Source organism: Varroa jacobsoni, unplaced genomic scaffold (genome assembly GCF_002532875.2).
Source record: "Varroa jacobsoni isolate VJ856 unplaced genomic scaffold, vjacob_1.0 contig00010, whole genome shotgun sequence".
Classification (NCBI taxonomy): Eukaryota; Metazoa; Arthropoda; class Arachnida; order Mesostigmata; family Varroidae; genus Varroa; species Varroa jacobsoni.
The window spans coordinates 235,029-248,077 of record NW_019214395.1 but is presented as its reverse complement, the minus strand read 5'-3'; the positions used below and the strand labels follow the sequence as shown (position 1 = coordinate 248,077).

The following is a 13,049-nucleotide window of genomic DNA, read 5'->3' as shown; positions in this document are numbered from 1 at the left end:
TCGGTCGAATTAAAACAGAGTAAAAAAAAATGGAGAACTGCTTGTCGCATGATTTGAACAAAGATCAAGAACAGGAACATAGAGACCCGTCACTCTCTCGTTATAGCACTGACCCATCCTGGTACTGAATTGTGACTAGTAACGAGAATGGATAAATGCAAGTGGTCACATCACTTCATGGATATAACTGAGCCGGCTGGCCATTACCTTAAGCAACCACGTAAGTGCAATAGCTTATGTTTGTTGTCGGTAGGCGTTAACTGGTACGGCTTGTTATCAAGTATGCTTTGTCGGACTATTAAAATTAGAGGAAATTGGGAAGAAAAACTCTGCAGTAAACAGCCAAGATTAGTGAGCAGAGTTGAGTGAGCAACAACGTTTAACGTTGCCCAGTAAGAATCACGCTAGCGAAAAGGCAAGAGTTACAGTTGGCATTCTGTCATCTCGTACACTCGCTAGACATAGCTGCCATAGGTTACTATTTTTCCAAACCCTCGATATTTTTTTTCTTCGAGAAATCTTAACATAATGTCGCAGTTCCGTCAGATACTTCATAGACTCTCGTACGATAAAATTCAAGTGGCAGAGGATTACAGACGATACGCATACATCGAATGAAGGACCTACTTCGTTTAGTTAATATACAATCAAGTATCTACGATGTAAAATTGATTACTGGTTATTATTGATAGCATAGATTCGCCGCTCTGAACACGCGAGACGCTTCAGAAGAAGGATTCTTACTCAGTGTCTTAGTTTTTATTAGTACATTAACCAAATCGTACGTAGCTGGAGCAGTGAAATAATCAAACGTACTGGATCGATCAGCAAACAATTAAGTACTTTTAACTTGATAGGTACGAACATTATAGCTGGTTATGGCTTACAATCAACAACGTCAACTATTACTATTTATACGATACATTTAACAAGCAAATCGGTACTAAGGCTTAACGAAGTAGAATAGATCCTTGTTGCTAAAATCCTATGATGCACTTCGGCACACCGTGACCTTCTCGATCTGAGTGGGATTTGTGGCTTAGGTTAAGCAAGTGATGTACGGGATGAATTTCCAGTAATATGTCCTCGACTCGAAAGCACCTATCTGTAGACAGATCTCAATTTAGAATATCAGCTTCACAACGATGGCTGTAAAAACACTTGAGCCTGCTCAATAACTGTAACTGATGACGCAGTATATTAGTATTGTACGTTCTTAACGATAGTATACTATCTAAGTACGTCCCGTGCTTACTGACCATTGCCGGCACTTGCTGTATTCGCCATAACGGGCCGCGACATTTCCGAACGACCAGGGAGGGTTCTGCTATTGTGCTGAGTGTGAATGAGGTTGTCCTGGTAGCCGAAGGCACTCTTGACGACCGTTACGTTTATCACGGCGTCATCAATGCCCCGCTCGTTGCGGGCCACGAACAGAAACTCTCGCATATCAGCATATCGAATGTGCGGAATTTCCAATGAAGCGTACCGGCAAAACGGCGTCTCCGCAGTCTGTAAAATACAATAACGAATGCGGTTAAAAAACAAAATTTCATGAACGCACATTTGATATAATATCAACTCTTAAAATAAATAGAAAATTAAGTGACAGCTGATGAAACATGAAATGCCTTTCCCTGCCAAATCAAATAGATTAGCTTGCATTTGCTCGATGGCCTAAGCACACCTTGGTGGGAAGGACTATTTAAAGGCAAAGCCGATAGAAGTTGCTCTTATTAGAGCTCGATAAGACCCGCTAAAATTCTTTCCTTCAGTACCTTTGGGAATTATTGAGTGTGCGCTGTTACCTGTCCTCTAGAGAGATATTGTCGTTTAATCGCTCGAGAGAAAATTACCCATGGCTACGTTTTCATCAAATTGGGCCAACGGACAATAAACGCTTGGGAGTTTTCTATCAGTAAAGAGCTGTAACCTATTCAAATATGATAATTTCGAAAGAAAGGAAAAAAATCTTATTATTCTTACTCTATAAATAAGATTTTACCAAATGCTGAACCGGATCGTCCGTTCCTAATGCCGAAATTGCTTCTAGTTCAAAAGACAATCTGAACTTGAATATGTAACAAATTCAATGTAATACGTACTCTATAGGGATGCGCGATGTAATGTGGATGCGCCTTCACATCGTCGCCCGGACTGAGCACGAATCTATCCAGTAGCCAGTGCGACCGAGATGGCTGAGGATTGGCGCAAACATGCACAGTAATCCACAGATTACGCCCAAGCACCCCCGTCAATGATGAGTTGAGCGCACTGACATCGGGACGTCCTGGATAGAAAAACCCTCACTTTAATAAGGTGTCGACTAACGTAAACTTTGCTATTGTATTTTGCGAGGACTGACTATCATTCGAGCCCTACAATATTCGAAAACAGACTACAGCAGGAAAAGCGCACAAAGTCTGCAATTCCGTCCCTTAGATGCAGGTCTTTATCAACGGGTGTATGGTACATATGCAAAATGTAATGTAAAACTTGGCGTACGACCTCCATAAAAAATTTGTTTGTATGCTCATTGTTCCAATGAGAATCTATCTCCATTTTAACTTAACTACCTGTGATTGATAGCTGAACTTCTCGAATAGCGTTTCTCTGTCGTTTCCAATCAAGCTGATTGGAAGCACTGCATTGATACGTGCCGGCGTCCTGATAGACGACCGGATCAAGCACAAGGGACGAGTCGCTCGTTAGTCCTTGAGCGAGTCGGCCCCCTGGCTGGCGGCGAGACCAGCAGTACGTTGGCAACGGCTTGCCCTTGGCATGACATTCTAACCGAACTGGCTCGCCGAAACCTGCGTGGATTTTTTTCGGCGTATCGTCCATCATTTCCGGACCGTCTAAACACAACAAAACAAAGCAATCATAGACATAAATACTTTGATACCATTCGATTTGCAGTTACCGATGTGTACCATCCTATATCGTAACAATGGAATCGTTTCCTTCTTTCAAGTGAAACATTTTTCATTAAAAAAATGATAAAAGCCAGAAAGATTCCATCTGAACCATTGGGTGATGAATGATTACAACTAATTTTACATAAAATTTCAAAAAAATATATCAGTTGATGCTTTTTCCAAGCTCGTCATCAATCGTCCCTGACTCTTATTTAGTTTGCTTCATCCACCCTCACGCGTTTCCGTACGCGCGCTTTTCTAGCCTTTCATTTCAAGCACTCTAGAGTCATTTTGCATGTAATTTTTTGTTCTCTGGAAGGCCACTATTTTAACGAAATTGCAATTTTCTTTGTAAACCCTTTCCGATAAGGTGAAACAAGTCTATCAGCTCAGAAAAGAACTCAGTGTTCCAGAGTCATCAAGTAGAACAATTCCAAGGACAACGCATTTGCCGTCGCTTGGGTAAAATGCGTTCTTCTGGCCTGGTCGTCTGCAACAGACAGACAGCCAGCCAGCCAGCCAGCCAGCCCGCCAACCCCAGCCCCGCGTCACTTGAAAAATGAAAGTGACAGGAGACAACGAACCTCGGCTTAGGCGATGTTTTCAAAACGACGACAATATTATGCCTCCGTCTTCCTTTAGCAAAACTTCAGATAATTGATTACAGAGCAGTCTTGTCCAGTTGCGTTTAATATTTAAATAAGGAAGAAGAACTGTCGGTGGGGCAATTCTCGTATGAACAGCGGGGTTATTTTTGTTAATGTGCTTCATGCTCTGTCCAGATATATGTACGCACAAGAAGGAAAGGTTACTTACAATGTACACTGAGCAGGTAACCAAATGATTCAAAGCTGCCCATTGGGTGCTGAGTCGTACAACGATACCAGCCATAGTCACTCCGATCGACAGATGTAAAATTGAGAAAACCGCCCCCCTGCCGAATTATCTCGGTCGAATTGATCGGAAGGTTTTCTCTTGACCAGCGCGGAGTCGCTGGTGGATTGGCATCGATAATGCACTCGAGCGATACGAAGCTTTTCTCCACGAGTGGCTGCCCAAATGCAGGTATCCGACTGATTGCGAACGACGGAGGATCTAGAAGAAGACATAGATAAGTAGTGGTTATTTGATTAATACTTGCTGTGTAAACTGAAATATTTTATAACAAGATAATCATCTATTATACTGCGCGCAGTGGCCCTCTTCAAAGCACTTTTCAATCTACTAATACTAGTGTATAAAAATACGTGGGTTATAGTACATGAGTTCGTTTTATTCATCGGGAGCGTATCACAACGCGTACAGATCGTCGCTGCAATGGCTCGAACAGATAAACGCCTAGCTGAGAAGTCCACGGGTTGGCGGTACGAACCCCGCCATCGGCACATATTTCTCTGTCTGTTTAAGGTAATAATAAAGAAAAATACTCACATAATACATTAAGGGAGGCACTGACAACGGACGCGTTTGGCCACGCAACGTGAAAAACGTGACACGTAACTTTTTGATGATTCATTGTACGCGTGGTGTTAAGTCGGAGTATGCTTTTGGTCGTGTATGAGTCTTCATGGGACACGAAATCGATTTTTAACTCCGAGTTGCCGGTCACATTAATGTGGTCCGGTCCCAGTGACCAGAACACTTGTTTGACCTCGGGTACGGCCCGACGTGCCACGCACTCAACAGTCACCGTGTGATTCTCCTTGGCTAGCACATTGTTGCCTGGGTGAATACGCTTGCCGTCTTGCACCAGAAAAGGCTCTTCCGGTGCTCCTGAAGACGAAAACAAGAGCAACCAAGGGGTCAAATGAAACAAACGATTTAATGAAAATTTATGAACGCTTTCCTTGAGACTACAATTCTTCCCCTATCCCCTACCGAATCTTTCATTTAGCTTGTCGTTTGCCTTTGTGCTTCAAGCTCCACTACCATAGGACTACTATTTCCAAATGTCGCGTAACTTGGTTGCATTACAATAAAACGCAACAGCAGGATCAGCAGCTGTACGATCGGCGACTGAGTGGCTGCGCTCATGCAAACGCCGCGAGACAACTTGAAGATCAAATACGGCGGCCAACGAAAAGGCAGCTGCTGTAGAGCCATAGTAAGGCCACTAAGAAAGGCTACACAAAAGAGAACGGTCCTCTCCGTGTTTCCTGTTTACTGACTGGTCATGAAGGCCATAGCGGTAGGTTTGATGCAAGCTAGCATGGTTTTAGAAATGCGGCAAAAACGATCATTGGTTGACCAAGAATAATATAGACCCATCAACTGAAATACAATATAGACCTAGGACACTGTGTGCATCGATAGCGAACCGGAAAGGGAGGCTTTTATTCTTAGCTGGTTACTTTGCGGTATTAAATAATCAGCGACAAAGTGGCGTATCTTAATTATCTGTCTCCGTAACGTTTTTCTTACAGCAGCTTCTTCTCATAGTTGATACTTGCCGGTTACAACAAGCTTGAGCACTTTAGCGACTCGTTTCACCGACCCGTCATCAGCGAACTCCCAGCATTCCCACAAACCATCATCGGCCCGAGTAACTTGACTGATTTGCAGTGCCGCCGTTCCGTCTTTTGAGATGTTCCATTGGCGCCGCGAGGCCGTGGTTGAGTCGAGTACAACTGGATGGCCATTTCGAACCCACTGGATTGATCCGCCAGGCGTCTCGAGGAAGCACGGAATTGAGATCCTCTCGCCTGGATTGACCACACGTTCAGCCAATTGGTTGCCGCCTTGTCGGCGGGCGCCGGAAACTGCGACCAGACCATCGACAACAACAACGAAAAGCAGCAACAATAGCTGCCGGGACGAACGCCACGGCGGCGTACACAAATATCTGCTGTGCGGAGCCCCTTGGCGGTGCCTCAGAGGCTGGCGCTTCTGTTTATGCCGCTGGCATCGGGGCAAAATCGCCTGATCGACGCGCCAGCTGCGACGCTCCATCGAGCACCAGTGCGCTATCCTATAGAAAAGTACAGCAAAAACCAAAGTAACAAGAACGGTTATGGAGAAATTTATGAGCCATTCGTTGGCTAGAGAACAACTGCATGATGTCCGAAGCTGTATAAACGACACCATCAACACCTTTCCGTTAGATATTTTGCAGTGCTTACAATCGATTTTATTCAATATTTCTCTATTAAAGTATGCCCCAAGCATATCTTGCACTAAAAGCGGAGAAACTTGCCGCAAGATCGTTAAATAACTATGTAGAAATTGCCCACAACAACCCTATGGACATAGTAGGCATTTAAATAGCTACGATTCGATGATAACAGATAAGTATTCATTGAAACACTTACCTGCGCAAATGCTATGCATCTGCACCTTTTACATTGCTGCCAAATTATTCATTTATCTTACACCGACCTGTGTCGATCGACTGTGTAGTTGTGCTATTCAAAAGCCCATTACATCACCTGAAAAAAAGTTAATGCACCTTAAGCAAACGTACACACATACATGTTCGTTCTCTCTCCCTCTGTGTGTGTATCTATGCAAAAAGAAAAAACTAATTTTCCGTTAATGTCAATTAAGGAGATCCTTTTCTATTATACGTATCGTACTAGACGCTAGTTGATGCTAGTATAGGTGTGCACGAGTCGTGATCCTATCTCAGATAATATGGCTCTGCAGCGCTACGATCTCGCTTCATCTTGCGGCGACCAGCCACTTGAGCAGTGATTGTCCGCTCAATTAAATAGACACCATCATCGTCCAATAAACGCCGCTTGATCTCAGTGATCCTTACGATGTGGTGATGATGTCGATCGATGATGCTGACAGCTGTGGCTGTCATTGCTTTTGGTTCTTCAGTTTGCGACAATAAACGATTTACCCGTGCGTTCCCCATACACCACAATGATTTAACCAATCTTGATCCGTAGAATCGGTCCCGAATCAGTCGATAGCGAAGCGATCCACGCGAGGAATGTATCAGGGGTGCGACAAAAAGTCAACGTTCGATTACTTGTAAATGAATGTGATGGGTAACGTGTCGAGGAGATAGATCCCCGATGGTACGGTTGACGTCGAGGTACTTTTAGTCTTTTCGCTAACATAGTTAGTTGCTCGTCGCTGCTACGACCTGCGAACGCATCCTAATTGAACGGAGCGCAATGACCCTACCGTGGCGACACCTATCGTGAACGAACCGATCGTGTCCGTCGGACGAAGTCTACCGGGTCATTTTATTGGTAAACATTGACAGCCCGGAGGAGATGGCAAAATCGTCCACACTTAAACTAAGCACTGGCACGTTTTTACACAAGACGTAGTATATCGCACGCCAGCTATACGTTGATTAGCTAAGTTATTATAGGAAATATCCGCACAGTGGACTAGCAGTATGCGGCACGCTAGCATACAGGCGGCTGTAGCAGCGTTCAGTATGCCCATTGATACTTACTTCTCTGTCTGGGCATTTCAGTTGTCCAATGAGGATCCTAAATATTAATGGTTTGTAGGTAGAATATTTTGCAACAACGTCCTGCTCTTTCAATGATCAGGTCGTGATCTAAAATTTTTAAACGCGCTTTAATCAGTCTACGTAACATGATCGTCTGGTTGTGTCCTGTCGTATGCATGGTTGTATCTTGTACCCGTAGCCGGACAATAGCTGCGTTACCATCCTTTCCTTACTTCTTGATCGTCTTAAAATGACAGCTTTCCTCGCCCAACATATATATGTACGTCGTTCCACACGGTGCTCGGCATGTCAACATGCTATTGGCTGATTGAAGTTATAACAAATGGATTCGGTTTTACCTTCGAACCCGGCCTTATACCCGAGCAGTTTCTGTCAACATGGACTACGAAGAACAATAGGGCCAGTCAAGCAAAACAGAGCACCGTAAAGTAAACTCCCTTTTACCGCCCAAGGGGCATTCTTCCGAAATTTCGAAGATTAACTGCATGTTGGTGTTTCAGTTACTTGTCGAAGATTAAGAGCTACGACCATCGACCGTATGGGACTAAATCTGAATCGTTCAACCCGAAATGCGAGCCCACCATCACAATAGAACTGTCGTCATCTTAGCGCGTGGCTGTGCTTGGGCTTTTGCTATTGCTGCTGATGAACTTAGCGACTGTGTCGTCACAGGCGGAATAACAAGGCCATAGCCTATCTCATACAATAGCATGGTAGAGAACAGAATAGCAAAACAGTGCCTACAGTAGGCGGCGCCTAGGGCCCCGTTCAAACAGCTGGTCGGCTGGCTAGTCGAGCCTTGCTCTACGTTTGGTCTAGCTTCGTATGGCCTGGTTTCTTCGAGCATTCTCAAGCAATCGGCACGGGGAGCCATGTAAGCATCGCCAGCAGCAGTAGCTGCCTCCATAGCAGCAACTACACAAGACAAATGTTCCCGCTAGCTTACTTTATGACTTGTGTCGTCCTTTTCACCGTCGTCACTGTGTGCTACTCGTACCCGTTGAAAGAAGAGGGCGGCAACTAAAAGGTCTACCGAAGCCGAAAGTAGGACCAAAGGGAAGAAGACGACAAAAAAGGCGGACAGCCGGCAAGGATCTCTCTTCCCATCCTCTGCGATCTGCTTCTTCCATTCGCCTAAAAGTCTTCTCGTCCGTTTCTCGCATCCAGACTCGATCCGCTGACGTATTTCGGCCGTTAACACCCGCTCGACAAACATTCAGTGCTGCTGCTGCTGTAGCTGTCATTAGTGCTACCGCAGTTTCCTAAGAAATTGAGGCTACAAGCCCCTAAGGATCGCTAGAGACCGCTAAGAAAGCAAACGGGCGCAGTCAGGCAGCTGCGACATGGTTTCGGAGTTTATTTGCAGTACAAGTAACAGTGGTTTTAAAACCGTTAGTTGGGCGCAGCTTCTATTACCATTACAATCATCATAACTATAATCAGGTCTACTATTTGTCTACGTGCTTGCCTAATGCCGTCGCAATCTCTACGAGGACAATGACAGCAACACTACGAACACCGAATTCCCCCATCTCCGTTTTCCCTTGCCTTTTGAGGTGTTTCGATGCCCCTTTATTGTCTCTCTATTCTATAGAGAAGTCCGCTGATAGACAAATGAATTATGTGGAATTATACGTAATCAGACAAAGAGAATCTTAAAAAGGAAGTGAAAACGGAAATATTATTAACTCGCCGATCTCTGTCACCGATTATAATATCGTCTGATGACTACAGAAAAAGCGGCAACAGCGCACATCATCGTAAAAATATTCTATATAATGCATCAACCGTTAAAAGTAACTCGTTGACTAACCAATGGTGAAACGTAAAATGATAAGCATGTTTATAGTTTTTAACGGGACTTGAGCAAAACATAATGACTATACAAGCACTATGTTGTTTAGCAGCGATACAAACAGACGGCACGCTTCGGATCATAGAGACTATTTGCCGTGTGGAAATATCATGGCATAGACCAGTATCAACTGCTATTACTGCCATTCAACACTGGGATTTTGCTTTTTCGTAACACACAGATAGGCCCTACATTATTAGAGCCTTTCCAGGTAAACATTGTTGGCAGCGACCACGCTATCGTGGTATTCGACCGATAAGCTCTTACTTAATCTAGAGTACCTTCGATGACATCTTATAACAAAACGCGCCTTTCATTTTTCTAGTTTTGCCTTTTTCTCGAACTGCAAATAGGTTTGAGGGTAACGCGCATCTGCGGCGAGTTTATTGCCATTTAATATAGATTCAATCGGTTAGTTTACCTATCTTACATCGGTGGCAATATGGGCGCGCTAGTAAGCCTCGATTTCGAAGTTCGCAAGCGTCTCTCAGAATAATTGAATAGGTTAGTGATTGTCGGATTTAGTTGGTGACATAAATAAGGAACACGAAACAAGTCGTGAAAACGTTGTAGGCTTATGTCAACGCTGAGACAGTTCAGTAGCGCTTGCGAACAGCTCAAAAGCTCGGCGAAGACTTTAGTTAGTCAGTATCCAGTTTTAACATACGATACAATGCAATAAAAAGCAGATGTTTGTTTATTGTTGATACAATACTTAAGAGGATGCTTCCTAATTCATAGAATAATAACGAAAGGAGTACCGCACTTAGACGACATTTCGTATTAACAAGTAAGATTCTGGCACAAAGTCCCTAGAACTCAGTGGCAAACTCGTTTGCCATGCCCGTGATAAATCGAAGGTTTGAGGGTTTCAAATACACTGTTTGTCTCCTATGTGTTCCTGACGAGAAACTTTCCTGTTTGTATCGTGTCATCTGTATTTCATTCAGGCGGGGTGGGTGTAGGTCGAGCGACCCCAGTGACAATAAAGGCCTAGGATTTGCGGGACTTTAAGCGAGCTTCAGGCCGTCACCTCCTAGCCAAAAGTCTCCCCGATGGGTCCCATATAGGGCGGTCAGCAATGTTGGCTGCCTTTTCTCGGGTTGTTTGTAAATGCTCCGGTTACATTGCAGGTGGCATTACGCCCCATATTCACTGGCTATGTAGTTACGGGGTGGTCTGAGCTGGGCCAACGACGCATAAACTCTACTCGTTTCACAAAACAGAGGCTCAGTACTGTAAGTCTCCACCTACGGATCTAAGGGGAACACATGCCCCATGGGGAGAAACAATCACATTCGCAGCGCATACATGGAAATAAGACATCGCATTGGGGGTCTAAGGTTCCTTGGCTCAGGGCTTGTCTCGTCGGGCTTTCGATGTTTGGTTGTCCGTCCGTCCATCCGTCCGTCCGGCTGACCATGTTTACAAGTGGAGCAGGAGATTAGACTATGCTCAGTTCTCTCTGCTGCGTTCCTGGCTGAAGTCTCTACTCCGCTCCACCGGCATTCTGCCTGCCGGGTCCCAACCCGTCCAGTTATTTGCTATTTGTTGCTGTTTCTATAGCCCATGTTGTCTAGTGTAGTGTTTTAGCATGCTATACTAGTGGCTACAAGCCCAACCTACCGAGCGACCGGCCGCCCGATGGTAACGGCGATCAGTAGTCGAGCCATTGAGGAATAGTATACATAAGTCTACAGCCTTATTTCTACTTCTATGTAGGTAGCAATGGCTAGAAAAGAACCGTGCTTCAACTTGGGATAAACAACAAAAGTCACTAGAGTTGTACTCTTCTCTCTTTCCCACTCTATTTGATGTGTGGAGACACAAACTGAAGCGGCGGCTGTGGAAGTCGCTTGAGGCAGAAGCTCAGTCCTGTTTTTTGTTTCTGGTCGAGGGTATAAGGCTTTGCAGAATGGCCCAGCGGCAACGGTGGCGGTGAGATGAAAGTTGCAGAGAAGTGAGTGCGTGAACTACCAACAATGGGCCGTAACATTTGTAGACGATCACCACCGCAATGTCCGAAAACAATACAGACGCCCGTTCCATTCAGACGCTTCAGACTACTGCTTGCAAACATGCAGACATCCGAAATAGGCCGTTGATGTTGAATGAGCACCATTGGAAAATTCGAATACTACGCCCTTAACGTCGACGCCTCCTTAGCCGATGACAGAGCTAAACTTTGTATACTGCGATCTCGAAACTGGAGAGCAATTTTTCTGCTGAAAGTTTCAGAGATCCCACGTCCCGCTAGAATCGACTAGGCGATCTAAACGGAAACGGATCATAACGTTAGAAATCGCCCAGAAATGCGGTTTCCAATAATCGCAAATGTTTGAAACGGTACGCTGCTTTTCAAATTAAAAATTGAAATAATAATTATAATAATATCATAACATATCAATTCGAAAAACTCCCGATACAGTCGAAATTAATTGACGGCGAAGCACAAAAACATAAAGGAAAATGTGCGACGGCTGTCGTCCTTACAAACAATTTCATGACGGGGATCGTGGAAATTGCAGTGACGCTCGAATGCAGATGTTTATGTACGAAAACAAAAAAAAAAAAAAAAAAAACGTTACAGAGCAAAACTAACTTCGATAATACGACAGCGTTTTGAAGCACCAAGTATATTCTCTTTTCATCCCAGTTCAGATCAGTTGAGGCGACATAATTTTCTAATGAATAAACATGCGATAATAATGCACATGGTTGGATGGATGCTGTTACTCAGCTACGAGCAACCGTTTTGCCGATATAATTTCATTTTTGAAACTTACTCCGGCCCTAGCGAAGCAATCTGTACTTTCAAGCAGGCAGCAACGCTTTTCACGCTTACTCTTTTACGCTACTGATCTTCCACGGTATCCTTCCATCGCATTCTCAACAATTCCCACTAGTAGCGTCTTCTGCTGTAGATGAATCGGCGAGCTCTACCCCCGTGCAATTCTATTCTACGACAGCTGCTACTATAGGCACACTCATCTGTTATAAATAGAAAGTTCATGCGTTACAAAGACAAACATACGCCAATACCCAAAGGCAGATACGCACATATATATCCAGGAGATATTCGCGCAAAAACCGCTCACCCCGGTTTATTTTCTCGTTGTCTTCGCAGCATCTAATCGTCGTAGTAGTTTTAGTATGTAAAGAGCATAACATGGGTGCTAGCTACTTTAACAACGAAAAACGGCCTAAGCGGCTGGCTAGTCGCCTGAGCAGCAACAATACGACGACGACGAGCACCATTAGGTCACTAACAATGAGAGATAGCAGAGACAGCGCTGCGAACAGCAGCAGCAAGGACAATAAGACGCCTGGTCGTTGCATTGGCCTGGAGGTATGTGGAGTACGTAGAGAATAAGAAGAACGCTGGATAGTCGCAGTTTGTTCTTCTCGCCAGTGCTTTTTCCGGCTGCGTCGTAGATTTGTCGATCGGTTGGTCCATCTGTCCCACTGTGCCTGTGCCTTTCCCTGTCGTTGTCCTATGTTCAGCCGTTCTGTCGGATCCTGTCCTGTTAATCACCGCCTTTCGACCCCCCTTGGACACCACTAAAGACCTTGTCTGTATGCTCGTAGTGACGATTGTGTTGGAGGAGCACGAGTGGCGGAAGCTCGGGCTGTTTATATAACCGTGCAATAACGGCCGATGCGGCACCAACAACAACATCAGAAAGGACGACGACTACAAAATATAGAGGTAACTCCGAGCGACGAGCGTGACGGTCACAGTAGCGGTATCATGGGCAAGTTACCCTTAACAACAACAGTAGCAGTAGAGCCTTGGGCCTGCTCAGTGTCATTGCCGTGTTGAGTGCCTCTTCGTCGTTTG

General features: G+C 44.7%; 1 protein-coding gene across 1 annotated transcript in view; it reads right to left on the bottom strand.

The window, feature by feature from the left end:
• LOC111270576 (roundabout homolog 3) overlaps positions 1-13,049 on the bottom strand; it is a 60,075-nt gene that overhangs the window by 2,404 nt on the left and 44,622 nt on the right. The window contains exons 2-8 of the mRNA XM_022850853.2: positions 6,227-6,343; positions 5,369-5,886; positions 4,350-4,691; positions 3,735-4,013; positions 2,577-2,858; positions 2,106-2,290; positions 1,260-1,512 (exon numbers count right to left, since the gene is read on the bottom strand). Of these exons, the coding sequence (XP_022706588.1) occupies positions 1,260-1,512; positions 2,106-2,290; positions 2,577-2,858; positions 3,735-4,013; positions 4,350-4,691; positions 5,369-5,867 (1,840 nt within the window). The 5' untranslated portion in view covers positions 5,868-5,886; positions 6,227-6,343. The remainder of the gene's footprint in view (positions 1-1,259; positions 1,513-2,105; positions 2,291-2,576; positions 2,859-3,734; positions 4,014-4,349; positions 4,692-5,368; positions 5,887-6,226; positions 6,344-13,049) is intronic.